Below are 19,586 nucleotides of genomic sequence, written 5' to 3' on the forward strand. Positions count from 1 at the left end.
CACTGAGGGCAGCATAACGTTGTTTAGGCAGCTGTGGTGCGCATGAGGTAGAGGTAAGAAAGGCTAACTTAACTAAGGTAATAGCTATGGGGATGAAAAAGATGGGGTGGGTGTGGAAACTCCCTAGGAGTGCAAGGTTCAGTCAAGGCAAGAACTGAAAGACACAAGACTTGTGCCTTGGTGTGAAAAAGGGAATGTCTGAGATTTACTCAGATTTCCCATGGGGTTGGTGTGAGGTACATATGATACACAGGCTTATATGGCCCTCTTTGTTTATCTGTTACTCTTTCTGTGCCAGTTATCGTTGTGCTTTTAAAAAATTGTTAATTCTTATCCTTAAAACTTCCTGTAGGCTTTATATGTTATCTGTATAAGACTACAGTAATTGGAGGATGAGAGCAAACAACTATTAAGTTCAAGGAAGTGAAATAAACGTTATCATGCTACATGATAGAGGCCACTGGCTTATTGTTGCTCAATGGTTTGTAAATATGATGCCAACACTAAAGGATGACTGTCCAGTTACGTCAGGTAGCTCCTGAGTCAAGCTTGACTTACATGCAAATGGTTTATATATATGAATCGTGCCTGTAGCTGTGGTAGCCCTTTTCCTCTTGCTGACAGTTTTCAAAATCACTCACTGGCATTGTGAATGGAAAATGTTGGATGATCTTGTCTACCCCATAGGTTAGCTTTACAAGTTGTAGGGTGGTGGAGGGCAGGGCAAGTGGAAGGAGGACAACCTTTCTCTTTTCTTCTCCCCTTTTAAAGCCTGTGGGTTTGGAAGGATGAAAGCTGTGAAGAATACAGGGAGCTGGCATCATGAAATGGCGATTTACCCCCCGGAATAATTTTCCCTTCACAGAGTCTGAAGCTTTTCTTTTTCTTTTTGAACCGGAGGTAAAAATGTTACTGAAGATTCATTTTGGTTTAGAATTTTGCTTTTGAAAAAGAGCAAGCATTAGCAGGGTTGGGGTGAGCTGTCTCATACTGCAGTGTGCTCTAATTTGGACTGATAATTGTCTATCTAGCGCCTCTGGGTGAGAGCTAGCTTTCCTGAGGGAATTGCTAGTTTTACTTTGAGAGTAGAAGGAACAGTGGGGAGAGAGGTAAGTGGTTTCGTGCCTAGAATGTGTTCAGGAGGAGGCTAAATTTAGCTAGGGTAAGAGTGTAGTAGTGGGGAGTTGGGGCAGAATGAGGAGTCTGGGTGTACAAGGGGTGCCCCAAGACAAGCTTTTCCTCCATATAAGTGTGGCTTCAGCTGGCTCTGTACTCTGGGAAAGGAACCAAAACTCTTCCCATTTCTTCTTGGGCCGGACGACTCTGCTTCAGAGGTTAGACTCAGGGTTAATACTGGCTCAGGACCAAATTTCAGCGTTAGTTTTTGTGGTCTGGCCTATGGACCTAAACACAGATTAGAACAGTTTTTCCCTGGGAAAATGAGCACCAAATAACTGACTTTAGAAACAAACTTTTGTAATAGAACCAGTTTGTAAGTTGACTTCCTACTGTACTTTTCTTAGTGCATACTGGACCCATTGATTTGCAAGCAGTTACTTTGCTTGAGGTATGTATATTATCGCTGAGATTGCACAGAAGTCACATGAAAGGCACATGGTGGCTTTAGACAGTCTGAGACAGCAACATTGAAGGCCTAAGTTTTGTTAAAAAGAAGCTAAAAGATTACAGGGTTTAGGGTAGCTTTTATTATTCTGCATTTGAGTTCTGGAGGATAAATTATGGAGATCTCTGTAATTATACATGTTAGATTAAATGAAATACTCATTTCAATCAGGAAAAAAATATGTACTTGAGTGAAGGAATATCAAGCATTTTGGAAACATTTGACAGGAAAGTAAGGGAGGGTGTTGCAGGGAACAAAGGTTCTCTGTGACTTGACAGCTGCTGTTAAAAAGTGACACCAGGAAGCGCCCGACTCTGGCTCACAGCTGCCTGAAGTTGCTGTAGTCTTCTCTAGTGTTACCAGAGGAATTTGCACTGCTCCTGTTTTAGCAAACAGAGGCTACTGATAGCTACCCAGGTCCTTATAGTGCTCTGGGAAATTAATTCCTAACTCCTCATTATGATCTTCCTAATTACTGGGTTTTCCAACAGAAAATATTTTGAGGCTCCAAGTATGTTTGTGCAGAGTACCTTGCTTAATGCCAAAGAAATTCTGAAAGGCGTGAGGTAGACCTTGGATTCATCAAATCTAGTTGGACATATATAACAGGATTTTAACTGGAACTCTAACCTATTTTAGTTTCTCTTGAAGCCCCAAAGGCTGGGAATAAAGCAGTAGTTGCCAAGTGACTCTCATATTTCAAGGACTTGCATAGAAGGTGGCCTTAAGTTGCTATTGCACATTTAGCCCATACTTTATCTCCAGGAAGTGAAAGTGTGGAGAGTTAAGGGTTCTGAGACAAGGATGTTTTTGGAGAGAGCTGTCAGTAGGCTGTGTGTTCTTTATCCTTTCCCGCCTCCACACTCCGCAGAGAGGAGAGGATGCTTCTCTTAAGCCCCCTTCATTGAAGCCTAATGATGGGGGAAGCTCTAATAGAATCATTCTAAGAACTTGACATGTATCCCCAGGTGTTTGGAGAGCATAAGGATTAGTATGTGAATCTGTGGATTGATAGCAGAGAGAAAGGAAGAGGGCTCTTTAGTTAGCAATATGCACTTTGAAAGACAGTAGGTTTCCCTGAGTTTCTGGATGGAACCAGCTTAAAAAGCCTTCTAAAAAGAGACACTGTGCATGGTTACCTAGAAGAGGCTGTGAATCAGGAGGTGCCCATGGGAACCCCAAGGATTGAGAGTTGGAAGTGTAAATGGCCAGGACTCACTCATGTCCTGGGAATTGCACGTGGAGGGTCTCACTGGTGTACTCTTCCAGGAAGCCTGTAGGCCCTCATGAGAAAGTTAGCATGGACATCGGATTTCATTGGCGTGGTCTTTTCAACCACCCTTACTTCTCCCCATTCCTTCAGCTCCAGCCCTTAAGGAGCCAGAGCAGAGGCAGCCTTGCTGAGGGTAGAAAAGATGCATAATAAGATGGGGAAACTGAGAAGATGACTGGTCTTAACTATCCCCCCACCCCTGTCCTATCGCAGACGTCTCAGCTGTGTAGAAAGGGGAGAAAGAAACTAATTTAGATGAGTATTGACTAATGCAATTAAGACGCTGTACTAGAAATCTTAATTATTATGTTTTTTCTTGTTTTTCAGTTTTTAAAAATTGAAGTATAGTTGATTTACAATGCTGTGCCAATCTCTGCTGTACAGCAAAGTGACTCAGTTATACACATACATACGTTCTTTTTTTATATTCTTTTCCATTATGGCTTATCACAGGATATTGAATATAGTTCCCTGTGCTATACATTAGAACCTTGTTGTTTATCCATTCTAAATGTAATAGTTTGCATCTACCAACCCCAAACTCCCAGTCCATCCCTCTCTTTACCCCCCTCCCCCTCCCCCTTGGCAACCACAAGTCTGATCCCTGTGTCTACAAGTCTGTTTCTGATTTGTAGATAGGTTCCTTTGTACCATATTTTAGCTTACACATATAATTGATATCATATGGTATTTGTCTTTCTCTTTCTTACTTCACTTAGTATGATAATCTCTAGTTGCATCCATGTTGCTGCAAATGGCATTATTTCATTCTTTTTTTATGGCTGACTAGTATTCCTTTGTATATATGTACCACATCTTTTTTATCCATTCATCTGTTGATGGACATTTAGGTTTGTTTCTATGTTTATTTGCATTTGTTATTCATAGACTTTTTAATGATGGCCATTCTGACCTGTGTGAGGTGGTACCTCATTGTGGATTTGATTTGCATTTCTCTAATAATTAGTGACGTTGAGCATCTTTTCATGTGCCTACTGGCCATCTGTATAGACATCTTAATTATTAAAATCACAATGTTCTTGGGGTTAAAAGTAATTGAACAACTATTTATAATTGAAGAATGATTGGAAAAAATTAGGAGATTTGCCTTAGATTTCATTCAGGTGCAAGGAAGAACTTGCGCACAGAAGGGCTTTGAAGGAATGTTTTATGTGTATAACCTGTTGAGTTTATTAGCTCAGTGTTTCATTTATACCTTCATATATGCACATACATGAAAAGATGAGCAATTGTAAAAGGAAATTGTTAAGTACCAATTACATGGTATACATAAAGCTTGATATATGTATTTTCCAAAGTCACAACTTTTAATGATAAGGTAGAATATTTGAAGTTGGGAAAATCCAGACTATCATCACCTTAAGGGTAAGAGGAATTTATTTTTTTTTAATTTTTTTTTTTAACATCTTTATTGGAGTATAATTGCTTTACAATGGTATGTTAGTTTCAGCTTCACAACAAAATGAATCAGTTATATATATACATATATTCCCATATCTCTTCCCGCTTGCGTCTCCCTCCCTCCCACCCTCCCTATCCCACCCCTAGAGGAATTTATTTTATTTATTTATTTTTTAATATGATATCACTTTTATGTAAAATCTAAAAAACAATACAAATGAATCTATATACAAAACAGAAACAGACTCAAAGATGTAGAAAACAAACTTATGGTTACCAAAGGTGGGGGGCGGATAAACTCAGAGTATGTAATTAACAAACTACTATACATAAAATAGGTAAGCAACGAGGATTTACTGTATAAAACAGGGAACAATATTCAATATCTTGTAATAACCTATAATGGGAAATAATCTGAAAAATATATGTATATAACTGAATCACTTTACTGTACACCTGAAACTAACAGAATATTATAAATCAACTACACTTCAATTAAAAAAGATAAAATAGAGTTGTTGAGAAATGAATAAATTTTTGCAAAAACAAAAATTGAGTCTAGGGCTTCCCTGGTGGCACAGTGGTTGAGAGTCCGCCTGCCGAGGCAGGGGACGCGGGTTCGTGCCCCCGTCCGGGAAGATCCCACATGCCGCGGAGCGGCTAGGCCCGTGAGCCATGGCCGCTGAGCCTGCGCGTCCGGAGCCTGTGCTCCGCAACGGAAGAGGCCACAACAGTGAGAGGCCCGTGTACTGCAAAAAAAAAAAAAAAAAAAAATTGAGTCTAACCTGGTGAAGAATAAAGGAAGGTATACCCTGGGTTTAGCCAGTGCTTAACTACTCTGATTTCCTTTATGTCCGGTTTCCCAGTGCTGGACCTCTCCTCTTCTAATCAATATGGATTCTTGTCCCTCCCGCTCATTTCCACTCACCAGTAAACTGTGACCCTACACTACCCACTGGTCTGCAGTGGAGGGAACAGCCTGAGTTACTGACGGCAGGCATGGCTCAAACAGCTTGCTGAGAGTGAGCCATGCCTACCAGACCCACAGTGCTCCACTTGGCTCTCCCCCATTTCACTCACGTGCTGGTTTCTGCTAAACAAGGGTAAGAGGAATTTAGAGCATACCGAGATCATTTTCTGGTTGGAGTACTGGAGGCCTTGCAAAGAAAGTAAGATGTGGTTTGGGCTTCATTAGCTATAACTTAAGGCTTACTGTGTATCATAGGCTGTGCTGTAAAAATACTCCACATACATTATTTTTACTTTTTACAACAATCCGGCAAGGTTAGTATTATTTCCATCTTACAGACAAGGAAACTGAGGTTCAGGCAGGTTAAATGAGGTGCTCCAGTTTCCCACATCTGGTAAAGGTGTAGAGTTGTATCCTGGTCGGTGACTCACACCTCAGGCTCTTCCCACTTCACTCTGCTGCCTCCCTGGCGGCTGCACGCCAAGATCCAGTGGTGGGATGGGCCGGGATAAGCAGGAAGAGGAGTGGCGCACACAGCATCACTGGTGATCTGAGCTGTTCAGTCCCTCGGGGCAGCTCTGTGAGCAGCCCTAACCCTTCACCGTCCCCCTTCCTTGTGCCCACTTTCTGCCTTCTGACTTTCCTTTTCCCTTATCCTTCAGTGCCACATCTGAAGTGGGCACTGGAACATGCCCTCCTTAAATTAGCCCTGTTCTCACTCTTTTCTGTTGAGAAAATGGGCTTTAGAGATGTTAATCAAACTAAGAGGAAGTAGAATGGCATCTGTGTTTGAATTTCAGTTCTCTCAAACTCCGTAGCCCATCCGTTTTCTTCTCATCCTGCTGCTTCTGGTGAAGACTTTATAAATGCATGTATTAATAGAAAGCAAGCCCTCCTAAAACCTCCTGTTTGGGTTTATTTTATCATAATTTAAAAAACAATACAGGTTTTGTGGCTAGAAGTAATAATAGGAAAATACTGACTTAAAGTGGAGGGGAGCCAGAGAACCACAGAATTTTGTGTCTAGAATGTTTCATGACCTGGGTTCTGTGTGTCGCTGGGGGGAAAAGGGAGAGGTGAGCAGGATCTCAAGGAAGGTAAGAAAGGAACATGAAGTTGTTAGTCTTGGTTTTCCTTGTTTCTTATTTTTCATGGTACTTTTACTCCTTATTTATAGGCCAATAAAGGAATGAAAGATTTGAAATTTTATGAATTATATTAAATAGCAGGAATTCTGAAACATTCATGAGGATAAGATCTGAACTTAAATTGTAGTTCTCCTCCTTATTAGCTGTGTGACCTGGAAGAGGTAACATAATTCTGTGCCTCATTTAAAAAAAAAAAATCTGTTAAGAGGAAATATATATCTAAAGGACCATTGTGAAAATTAATTGGGAAAATTTTATATGTATCAGTTATAAACTGTTTGTCCCATAACAAATGCTCTATAAATGATGACTCCTGTTATTGTGATTGAGAATATTTCATTTTTTAAAATGGGAGCAATGGAAGCAGGAATGGAGGATGCGTGTGAGTGTGCTTTAACTCCGAGAGTCAGGGTGAGTAGAGCAGAAGGAACATTGGCCAAAAGCCTGGAAACTTTGCTTTTAGCGCTGGATCTGCCGGTGATTTGCTCTTTAAACATTAGGCAAGTCACTCTACCTCTGACAGAAATCTCTGTCCTCATGGATCTTATAGTCTAGTCGGGTTGGGGGAAGCATGGACAATAAAAGTGAAAAGATAAAGCATAAAGAGAGCTGCAAAATAGTCTGGCCAAGAAAAAAAATTCAAGTTTCTAGGTGAGTTAGTTGGTCTTGAGTAGAGTGAGGAGAAAGCTCAGGACTAAAAAGGATCCAGTATATTCTTCCCTTGATTTGACCCTTCCTGTAGTATTTAATGTGCTACCACCAGATTTAAATTCTTTTAAATAATATATGCAGAAGTAGAGAGAATAGTATAATATACACTCGTATACACATTACCCAGATTCAGTAGTTGTCAAGGTTTTCCCATACTGTTTAACCAGTTTCCTTCCTCTGCTCTCTCCCTTTCCCCTCTTCTTTTTGCACCCTATGTGTTTAGAGGACTCCTAAGAATCGTGCTATGCTCAGAAATGCCCTGTCATTTGTTTACAGCTCCCCAGTGCCACCTTAGGTCTAATCTCCTGTCCTTTTTATATGCAAGGGTGGTGGACTTTAACCAGTGAGCTGGATTTACTGAGTTTCCCAGAATCTCCAGTAAATTACCCATCCCAAAGTGTAGACCACGCACCGCTCTGTGGCAGTGCTTGGGAACTACACTTTCACCAGCAGCTCGGTGTCTGGAGAGAGTGACTTGTCACTCCTGCCCACTAAATGCAGAAGTTGCCTCAGCTCCTCCCTGGGCTCCTCCTTAGCTTCCTTAAGGCAACTTCTTTGAATGGGAAGAGAACGAAGTGGCAATTCTCTTAAGCCAAGCGGAGCTCCTGTTGTGCAACCTAGTGGCATATATGCAGGAATAACATTCCCAGCTATCACTATTCTGTTACTGAGAGCTTTGGACAACCCTACTCAGACCAGAGTTTATCAGGGAAAAGTCTCCCTGTCTGAATGGGAAACTTCCCTAATCTTAAACTTTTCTCCAATAAATCCTAACAACCTTAAAGAGACTTAGGTCCACATTTGCCCTTCTTACTACCTGGAAGGCATCCCGCTCATTGAAAGGAGGCATTCCATTTCTTTCTGGCTGAGATTCTTCTCCATGCATCCTTTCCTGTGTTTTCAAGAAAGCACATTACTTTCTCCACCCCCTACCCTCATTCCCCCTTTCAGTGGGCTGAACTCTAGTCCACTATGCTTTCCTACCCTTGCCTGAGCCTCTACTGTCTTCCACAATGCAGTGCTGTGTTTTGTTTTGTTTTTCTTGCTTTCTGCTACAAAATATCCTTTCTGGGCTGTGGTTGGTAACTATTTTCAGTTTCAGGAGAGAGGCTGTTTTCAGGCACATTGCTGGGGCTCTGTGTTCATAAGTGAATTATACACATAGTTCCTATATGTGACTGCAGTATTAACTGCTTAAATTTTGTTGCCTTCCGAACAAGCATGTTACTCGCATTTCGTGCTGTTTCTGTTCTTTGGCCAATGCAATTAATACTCCCCATTCCCCTTGCCCCCAGTCACAGCACAATTGCTATATGTGTAAAAAGCAGTGGGTTCTGTGAAAGTAAGGACCTTGTCCCTGTGATGCCCCATAAATAATTGTTGAACAAATGAATGAAACCAAGAGCAAGAGCAATCAGCAGAAGGGTTTCAGGTAGTGAAAAATAACACTTTGAATGGTGAACGACACACATCAAACTGGAGGGCTTTGTGAACTGTGTAAAGAAAGAGCTGGGGCTTCCCTGGTGGCGCAGTGGTTGAGAGTCCGCCTGCCAATGCAGGGGACGCGGGTTCGTGTCCCGGTCCGGGAAGATCCCACATGCCGCGGAGCGGCTGGGCCCATGAGCCATGGCCGCTGAGCCTGCGGGTCCGGAGCTTGTGCTCCGCAACGGGAGAGGCCACCACAGTGAGAGGCCCGCGTACCGCAAAAAAAAAAAAAAAGGGCTGGATCCTATAAGCAGTGGGGAACCATTTATGCATTTTATAGAGGTATAATTTGTATATGTACAAAAAGGTGCACACATCTTAAATGTACTGCTTGATGAGGTTTTTACATATGTATATACTTGTGTAATTACTGCTCAAACCCCAAAAATATTTCCAGAACTCCAGATGGGGAGCTTTATCTTGATACACAACATTTTGGATACCAAGTTTGGTCTGTGGTATAACTAGGGTTGGAATTATAACAGCTGTTCATGGTATTAGCACATCTTTTTACTTGAATAAAAATGTTAGTTCATACCATTTAATTACATGACCAAAACAATGCACTGACTAACATTTATTAATCATCAGCATGTCTTGGTGCTTTATATTCATTACTTCATTTTATCTGTTCCATGGGGTTTTGTTACTATCCTGTTTTACAGATGCTGAAGGTTAAAGAGGTAAAGTAACTTGCCTTAGGTTCTACAGCTAGAAGGTAGCAGAGTTAGAATTAAATCCAGGACTGCCCATCGTCAGAGACTGATTTCTTGTTGGTGATCCGCTGCCTCAAATGTCTGGGGCCCAGGTTTAAGTAACAAAAATGTTATGTCTTTGTGGTAGGAGGTAATGATTATCTTTCTTACCTGCACACGATGATTGCTGTTTTTAGGCACATTATAACCTGTGGCTTATTAGAATTTTGAGAGGGAAAGGGATCTTTGATTCTGTGACAGTCAGGCCTCAGAGAGTAATGTTCCTTAAGATGGATCTTCATGAGGGAGGGTGATGCTCTGAGGGTGGCTCTTTAAAATCTGTATGTAGCAAGGCCTCTATAAATTTTGAAAATAGGACACAACAAAGATGAAATGTAGACCTAAATATCCAGAAATTCCAACAATTAATTTGTCTTAAAAATTAATGAGTGGAATAAATGCATGCCAGTGGTAGTGAAGTGGCAAAATTCTTATAACATTAAGATTGTATTTCAGGAGCTAAGACATCCAAAGAAAATATGAAACTTCCACAGTCACAGAAAGGAAAAACAGTTTATTTTAACTGCCCTCAAAGTTGCTCAAACCAACCATCCTCTGTACGTGTTATTTTTTTAAATTTGGTATCACAATGCAAAAAAACCCATCACATTGCAAGAGTTCTAGCTATTATACGTGACTTGGACATTTGAAAATATATATTTAATATTTGTCCGTTGTGTTTTCAGGCACAATGGGAGGGACATTTTGGCATGTTTAGGCATAACTTGGGAGTAGTCAATGAAACTTAGGTTTTACAAGATGAAAGCATGGCAAGAAGTGTCAGATTACTATGGAGAAACATGTTGCAGGAAACTAATCTTAAGATATAAATAGCATGCTTTATCCAGCTTGCTTGGTGAAAGACTGCTGTTTTGTGTTGTTTAGAGTAGTGGATACAAAGAATATTGTTATTGCCAGTTGTATTTACTTTTTGAAGAGGTGTGGGTGCCGGAAAGTCAGTTCAGTATTGTTTTGATATCTGTGTATTTTTAACTGGGGCTGGGGTGGTGATGGAGATGGCTTTCTACTCGAAGCTGCTCCTGTTGGTAAATGTTTCTGTTTTTAATAGACGTTGTTTAATAAATCATGCATTTAAATGAAGCCATCAAAAGGGAAATAGGATTATGGATACCGAATTCTGTAATTGAAGTTAATCCAAAAATATAAATAAAAAATAGAAAGTGTCATTCACAAATAAAATAAATATGTAGAGTCATGGTAGGGAGCAGATCAGTCTCCCTCCCCCCGTCCAAACCCTGTGTAAGTAAGTGTCTCTTACTTATTCTGCTGTCCTTGGTGTTTCTTTGCTGTCCTGTTCAGAGTGCCTACTTCTGAGTAGCTTTCTGGTGTTTGTACAGCTCACCATGCAGAGGTTGTCACTTAAGAATGATGTATTCCTGGAGCCAGCAGGTCCGGCTTCCAGGAGCCCTTGCCTGAAGAGTGACTGAACACCTTTGGTGCGTGTTCCTAGCATCAAGCTGCCTTCTTCCAAGTCATCCCTCAGATTTTGTAATGAGCCTAGTGGCATAACAGAGAGAGAGAGAGAGAGAGAGAAGGAGATACTCAGAACTGATGTCAGTGTCCTAGTTAGTGCCCTTTTGTATGAAGGGGGAAATAAGTTGTCTTTTTAAAACCTTTAAAAAAAGATTGTGAAATGTAATATACAAACATTAAGTGGTTCGCTAAGACTCTTCCCTTCTTACTCTGCTACCTTAACTGCCCTCCTTCTGGTGATGATATCATAAGATAACAGTGGGGTGGCTTTGCTAACAGAAGAAGAAATAGAAGTTAAGATGAAAAACTAACAAAAATATTAGTGAAAGAATAAGTTTGAGATCCACAAAGATGAAAAAAATTGTGAAATCATTTCCTTAGGATAATACACAAGGCAGCTGAAAGGGAGCTCTAAGACAAGGTGTGTGAAAAGTGGAGAAAAGAAGATGAGGCATTGAATCAGGCAGACTTTGTGTTATCCTGTTTGTTTCAAACTACTTTGTTCTAAGGACTGATGCCTGCCATCGGGTTGCAGATAGACCTGAATTATAGCTTACTGTGTTTTTCTAGTTTTTCTGGAATTAGAGATCTAGAGTCTTAGGTGTATATAAGTTATTATGAAAAAAAAAAAGATCTACTGCAGTAGATCTTTTACAGTCTTCTTGCATATTTCAGGTATGAAAATTCAGAGATATTTAGTACCCTTTCTCTACTTGAAACCTGCTCGGAATAGACTTCATTTAATGGGGAATTGACATAGTAGGATAAACCTTAATACAATGAAATTATTTTGATTAATTCTGGATAAAGTTACATTGGTACTTGGGCAGGTAAACATAAATTTTAAAATAAGGTTCTTTTTCTTACAGTCCTATTTTGTAACGGATTATGATCCAACCATTGAGGATTCCTACACAAAGCAGTGCGTGATAGATGACCGGGCAGCCCGGCTAGATAGTAAGTAATCTTCCTTTATTTGATGGTTCACGTATCATATTTTTAAAAGTAAGCTTTGATGTTTTGCTAGGTTAAATACTACAATCGAAATGTTAGATGATCTTGAATATAAGCCCATCTCTTTCATTAGTTTTGATTGATGAATCTGCATATTAGGCAATTTAAATATTCCTCCGTAAATGTTATGTAAAATAATTGGATTGAGCTTGTTCTGGTGAAATTGGTCATGTCACTGTAACTTGCTGAAGTTGTGTTTGTTGGGACATTTGGAAAAAACATGAGGTTTCGGCTCTTCCTACCTTTTGATGAAGGCTGAAATGGGTGAAGTAAATATAGAAAAGCTTCAACATTTGCTAACTTGCTTAGAGTTTATAGCACAGAGGCCTTAGCAAATAGTGTTTTGTGCTTGGCTAAACTTTCCACCTCTCCACAAAAGAAAGCCCTTTTCTTTTAACTTGTATGATTCTTTTATTCACAGAGATCAAGAAATACATTAGCACCTGTACATTCAGTATGGTATTTGGGGGGTAGGGTGGACCAGCATTTCTTTCTTGAATTTACAGGTATCTTTTCCAGTTCTTTTCATGGAGGAGGTAAACATCCAAGAGACTTCAGAGGTTATCTGACTGTCTGCCTAGGTGTACTTGATATTCTTAACCTTGTAATTGCTATGCTAATATAGTCTAAGTACAAAATCAACCTGCACTGATGAAGATAACTCTGAAACTGTCTGCCATTAGAATATATTTGTCTTTAGCATTGAATAAAGTACTAAAAGGAGAATGCCATTTTTTAAATTATACTAAGTATGGTGTGCTCCAGAGGACCCAGTTTAACTGGGCCTGCCCTTGTGAGGAAGCCATTTTTGTAAGATGAAAACACGAACATAATTACATTTCTTGTTTTTTCTTTAGTTCTGGATACAGCGGGACAAGAGGAGTTTGGAGCTATGAGAGAACAGTATATGAGAACTGGCGAGGGTTTCTTGTTGGTCTTTTCAGTCACAGATAGAGGCAGGTTTGTATCAATATTCAATTGTAGGTCTCCTGTTCATGTCTAGATCACTGTTTCATTGAATTTGCATTCTTATTTTTATAGAAAAAGGAAAAGTAATAAAGTAGTAAATGGAGCATGGGACTCTGAATTCTGATAGTTGACCAAATTGATTAATTTGTTTTTGTGTTTTTAGTTTTGAAGAAATCTATAAGTTTCAAAGACAGATTCTCAGAGTAAAGGATCGTGATGAGTTTCCAATGATTTTAATTGGTAATAAAGCAGATCTGGATCATCAGAGACAGGTGAGAAGGAATTTTGCTATTGGGAAGCCAATTATTTGTAATCATGTGAGTGAACAGATATGTTTAATGAGAAAGTGCCGTGATCAAAAACACTGTGCTGAGTGTGGCACACTGGATTTCATAGAGGTCCTATGATAGGTGACAGATAAAAAGGAAGTAGATCTGGGGGCGTTCCATTTTTACATAGTATACAGAACTTCAGTGGACTCTATAAGCCAGCAAGTATTTGCACCAGCTCCATTCACATGTTGTAATTTCTTAGTTAACACCCACAGCTCTAATTTAGTTAGATACTCCTAAACTTACCTGTAATTCAGTATTAATGCTAAATTACCTCATTTAGAGAATGACTTTGATTTAAATTACAGTATTTGGGTTTTTCCTAAGTCCCATTAATGACTGAATTTTCCGTTAATTCTTCACATGGGCAGCTCTAACACCAGTAACCTGCAGGAAAATAATATTTTTAGTATTTAGTTGCAGGCTTGTTTATACTCACTTGTTCTTTACCCACTTATTTCACATACAATTTAAAAAATTTTGGGTAAATATTGGCCTCCTCTTTCTGTGAGGGAGGGGAGCAAGTTCAGATATAAATTAATGGAGGCTCTGCATTATTTGGGGGTTCTTTTGGTGTCTTCATTTCTTTTAGGTCTTTAGTCTCTATCCCACATCTGGAATACAATTGTTTAAATACTTAATTTTTGCCAGTATTTAAGTTCTCTTGTTTCTATATAACCTTGTGTTAACAGATTTTTGTGTTAACAGATTTTGATTGAAAGTGCAAACATCAGGAAAAATTGGTTGATAAACAGCATTGAGGATAGCCTTCCATTTTGTAGTTAACTATTATTTAAAATATAATCTTTGATTTGTGTGCTCTATTTGTAAATTTTGTTGAAGGTATACCAAGTTTAAAGCATGAACTTAAGAGAATGATATTGTTCTAATGCTAAGGTTTAGAAATGTTTACCTGTTGTAGAATGAATTTTACTGTCAGACCTCTTTCAAATCTGAATTATTATAAACTTAAGGTGAAAACATTCAGTCTTCATTTCAAACCAGTATAAGCTGTTGGAAGTAATTTAGGATATGACATTGCTCACATCTTAAGACCTGGAGTAGACAGTCCCATTTTTTTTTCTCATTTATATTTTATTTTTGGGGGACCATTTCCTTCAGTGTTTCTGAATCTAATTATGTTTATTAAATATTGCCCAGTAGAACCTTTTTACTGCTCTTCTCAGTCCTTTCTAGTACTAGAAACACTTTTAGATGTCGTTGGATCTGGGGAATAATGGCAAAGTAACTCTGCAGGGAGCAAGCAGTTCTTGCCCTATCTAATGCTAGATAGATATGTTTCCTGCTGTGATTTTTTTCAAACTTTTTTACGGTGGTAACTCCAGTAAAGGAATAAGTGGTAGGCCTGGGGTGAGGTGGGAGCCTTCTATAGTTTAGGCAAGATTAGGGAGAACAGAGGAAAGGGAGTATGTCCATCAGAACTAAACAAGCCTTGCTATGATTAGCTTGGGGGCAAGGGGTCTGTATGAGTTACTTTTAAGTCATTTATATATTGAAGATTGCCAGTATTTGGAGTGTGGTTTCCATCTGTCTGCAGATATTAACATATTGTGGCACTTTGGCTTTGTTTTTACCATAGATTTATAAATTTTTCTTCTAAGTTTTTTCTTTTTATAAAAGTAATAGATTTCAGAGTAAAGTAAGAACAAGGTGGTAAAAGAAGCAATATAGGGGATGATAAGTGTAATATTTCCATCACCTTAAAGATAGGCAATTAGCTTGGGGTAAGTTCTTAATTTCTCTGCTTTAAAACATATACATAGACATTAAGTACTATGTATATGCTGAAAAGTTGAAATGTATATATATCCAAGGGAGAAAAGCAAATGGCTGAAAACTGACTGCTTACTTTTCTGCTCCTTCCTATAGATTCTCCTCTCTGAAGGATAGGCACAAAGAAACATTTTATTCCTCCCATGCTTTGTCTTCTCTTTTCTAGGTTCCTTCACCCTGCACTCAGGCGTAAAGGTCATCATCATTACTCTTATGTGAGAGCCTTTAGTGCTGACTGGAAATCCTACTACATTTCTCTAGTCTATTCATTTCCCACTTGTTTGGATGATTATTACTTACTTTCTATTTTTAAATTAATAACACTTTCTTCCCCTTCCTCATCCTCAGCAGATTGATGATGAGTGGTATTTTCCTAGTTCACTGAGATATTTTTACATGTTCCCACTTCCACATGCAGTAACCTAAGGGCACGTATGTCCCATTAATTCTGCTTCTTCCCACTTGCATGGATAAACTTCACCTCCCTGACCAGCCTCTCTGATAGGCACTGAAGCCCATCCATTGCTCCTCGTGGGCATCACCCCAGCAATTGTTCCATCCAGGTGTTCCATTTCTCTCCTGCATGATTATTCCCATCAGCTTGCGACATGCTACAATGCTCTCACCTTTAAAACAAAAAGTAATAACCACGGCAAAAGCTAATCTCACATTCCTCCCTGAGAACCTTTTTTGCTGCTCCTCCTAGTAAGCAGAACTCCTTAGAAGCGTTATCTACACTCTACTTCCTTTCCTTTCTTTTTCTTGTTTGCACTGACTGCAGGCATAGCACCTGGTCAAGGTCACCACTTGCACAGATGTAACATTTGACACAGTTGCCTACACTTTCCTTTTGGAAACACTTTGTTTACTTAGCTCTGGAACTCCATTCCCTATGCATCCTCCCCCCTCCCCTCTCCTTTTGTTGGTACTTCCTTGTCTTTCTCAGGTGTCTTAGGGCTCAGGCACACTCTCTTCTGTGTACATTCTGTGTCCTGGATGTACAAAGACAAACATGCCTTACCCCTCCAAGCCTTGAGGGCCATATTCGGTGCAGTTGAAATTGAGATGCTGTACTAAAGGTTTTTACCTTTTAGAAGTCTCTTCAGAATTAAAGATGATGTTCTGTAATGCCTTGGCACCCTTACTTGCTCTACCAACTGATCCTGGACAGGCCACAGGCACCTCATAATAACTTCTTCTACTTGTTTGGAAATGCTGACTTTTTGGTCATCTCTTTAGGTCAGTGACCAGTCTGGCTTGCTCTTAGTTGCTGATCAGCTTGTTCTTTTCTGCCTTTGTCTTAGGCTCTACCCTTTGGACTTTCTCTAGCTTCTAGCCCGTTTTCTCTTACATAGCAAATGCCAGTTCCCCATGTTCTTAGAATTTGGGCATTCCTACTACTGCTGGGCATTCCTACTACTGCTCCTGAGATTCTGAACCCTGGGCATTCCTACTACTGCTCCTGAGATTCTGAACACATCAGGGACGGGAGATCAGCCAGAAGAGACTGCCTATTTCCTTTTGACTTCTGTATCTATGTGGACTTGCTTCTTCCACCCACCTATTCATCCAGTTTTTTTATAGAACACTTTCTAGGCACTTATGACAGAGCAGTAGAAAAAACAAGGTCACCGAAATAAAGAGAGATCTGTAGAATTTGAATGGCAGTGTTACCACATACCTGGGCCCTTAGAGATACATTGATCATTTTGTTTATTCTGTCAGAGGTATAGGAAGAAAATATGGGTAAATGATTTACTTGCCCTTGCTAAAATGTAAACGTAGGTAAATATGACAACATATTGATTCTGAAATTTCACACAGCAGCTGTGTGTGGGCTTGGACTGTGGACTTCATGATAGCTCTGATTTCAAGTTCCTTGTCCTTGACTCAGCCTCGTCTAGAAGTCAATGGTTTTTTGCCTTTTTTAAAAAATTTGTTTTTGCTTTTCCCCCTTTTACCTCTCCTGGCTTGCCTCAGTTTCTCCCTTTCTTGTCCCCCTTGTTAGGTACTTAATTTCTACTGGCCACCATTAATTCGAGAAAGGAGCCCATTACACTTATAACAATAGATTACTTAAGTGTATTAATCCCCACTCCTCTTATCTGTCAGTACCACAATGTGCCCTGCAGCCTCCCAGGAAAAAGAAGCCCCTCCCCCCAACAATAGAGTAAGGGTCTTCTCTGGCCTTACCTGTTTGTGCCTTGTCTGCAACTGATTCACTTTGTTACAAAGCAGAAACTAACACTCCATTGTAAAGCAATTATACTCCAATAAAGATGTAAAAAAAAAAAAAAAAGAAAAGATTTGTAAGCGCCATGATGGCTTCTCAGTTTTGACCACTTAGTTTTGTTCATGTTTTGTCCTTAGCACAGAGAACAAAGGTATGCACTCAGTATACAGTTGCTGAATGAATGAATCAAGGCATCAGTGAATCAAGATGTGGTATTAATATGTTGACTCTTTCTACATAATAGATATTTTTGAAAAACAAAACAAGTTTTGCTTCTGTAAACTTAGGTTATTCATTAACTCAACACATCCCTAAGTGACTATTGCAGATGTTGTACTCTATTCTTATTAAACTTAGTTTGTTTAATAAAGCTGCCCTCATCATTCCCATTTTGCTCTTCTCTATTTAGAAATAGGTAGTATTAGATAAACCCATGTTATTGTGGATTTTCACAGATATTCATTTGTGCCTTAGAACTGAGTCCCACTGGAGGTTCCAAAATGTAAATCTGAATTTCTTGCATCAGGTTCACCTTTGTTGTTTAAAACAAAACATTTCTGGTAGCACTCAGACCTACTAAACCAGAATATCCAGGCTTAGGATTTGGTATCTTTGTAAAATTCTCTGGGTTGGGGAACCTCTGGGAAATCCTTGTTTGTGTAGCTTTCAATCTTTTGTTGATTTCTGGCTTCACAGTGTTTTGGCTTTGGTACATGTGGTGTTCTTTTTGTCATATTTTTTTCCTTTGGTGGTAGTGATGCTATCTTCGTTAAAAGTGCTACACCAGTAAGCTCATAAGCAGCTTTATGTGTGGTTAGAGATTTCTTGACCAGAAATGTGTGTATGAACTTTGCTGACCTCGATTCCTGGAAGACTGATGTAAGACCGTGCTTTAAAAATAAATAAATGAAGCACATAGACAGTCTTAGCCGTGGGATTGTTTTGTCATCTAGACCATTAATTCATTAATTTTTCTCAATTGTATAAAGATAGGTCATTTGCTGTTTCCCTCTGGCCGAATTGCATTATGTAGGTGGGATAGGGCAAGGTAGCTTTCTAAAGAATAATTGAGCAGAAATACAAGGAACAAAATTCTTAAGGATATATATTTCTCTCCCCCAATCAAATTATATTAGTAAAGTAAATAATTGATTAAGACTGACATGTCGCAAAAATTTATTTTTACTTTTCTTCTTTTATATCTCTTTCACTTCAAGATGTAATTTTACTTCAAGGAATTTTATGTCAACTTTTCTTAAAAAGAATTGTCCTTTCTAAATTGGTGGCTCTGTAAAGATTTACTTTCCTACTTGGCTTCCTTACTTATTGTTAATTGCTTGCTTGATTTGATTGATTGATATTTCAAACCATAGGCCTTATGGTACCTGTGCTGTTTTGAAGAGAGGCAGGGTAGATTTTAAAGTTACATAAACTTGGGTATACTAATACTATGTAGAACCTGCCTGCCACTCTTTCAGAATACAACAGAGTATAAACTGTTATGAAGTAATTGTTAGATGTATATGCATTAATGTAATGGCCTAATGATATTGCATTGAAGGTGCTGAATTTTGAGAATATAAAATTAAATTAGGAGAACAAGCTACCTGAAAGGATTAGAGGGAACAATACCTTGAGCTAAAACAGGGCCCAGGAATATTCTAATCAGCCAGAGTGTCAAACCTGATAATCCCTGGGGTATTGAATAGTGCATTGAGAAGGGTTTTGTTCTAGTAGTGGGGCAAAATCAGCCTTAGATGTAATGCTGTTCTGGTACTGTACAATAGAAAGGATCAAACTTTCCGAATAATTGCATCCCAGAAGAAAGCTCAGGAATATTTATAGGAATACAAATTATCCAGAACTCAATAGATAAAAATCTAGTAGCCACGCATCCACTCAAAACTTACCCAGCATGTAAAGCAGCAGGAAAATATGACCCATAATAAGGAGAAAAGACAGTGAATAGAAACAGATCCAGAGATGACACAGATGATAGAGTTGGTGAGCAGAGAAATTAAAATGGTTATTATTACCATATACCATATGTTCAAGAAGCTAGAGAAAAGACTGAATATTGACTATGTTAAGCAGAGACATGGAAGATGTAAAAAGATCAAAATCAAACTTCTGGAAATTAAAACTACAATGTCTGAGATGAAAAATACACTGGATGGGATTCACAGCAGAAGTAACGGCTGAAAAATTTCTAAATTTGATGAAAACTTACAAAGCTCAACAAACCCTGAGCACAAGAAATATGAAGTAAACTACAAGGCACATTATAATGAAATTGCTTAAAAGCAGTGATAACGAGAAAAAACTGAAAAGTAACCAGAGGGGGAGAAACATTGCATACAGA

At 39.0% G+C, this 19,586-nt stretch overlaps 1 protein-coding gene across 2 annotated transcripts in view; it reads left to right on the top strand.

Annotated features, from left to right (window-relative positions):
- RRAS2 (RAS related 2) overlaps positions 1 to 19,586 on the top strand; it is a 71,302-nt gene that overhangs the window by 44,024 nt on the left and 7,692 nt on the right. For both annotated transcript variants that reach the window (XM_033404448.2, XM_004279160.3), the window contains exons 2-4: positions 11,752 to 11,839; positions 12,754 to 12,856; positions 13,029 to 13,137. In XM_033404448.2, coding sequence (XP_033260339.2) covers positions 11,752 to 11,839; positions 12,754 to 12,856; positions 13,029 to 13,137 — 300 coding nt within the window. The remainder of the gene's footprint in view (positions 1 to 11,751; positions 11,840 to 12,753; positions 12,857 to 13,028; positions 13,138 to 19,586) is intronic.

Source organism: Orcinus orca, chromosome 8, assembly GCF_937001465.1.
Source record: "Orcinus orca chromosome 8, mOrcOrc1.1, whole genome shotgun sequence".
NCBI lineage: Eukaryota > Metazoa > Chordata > Mammalia > Artiodactyla > Delphinidae > Orcinus > Orcinus orca.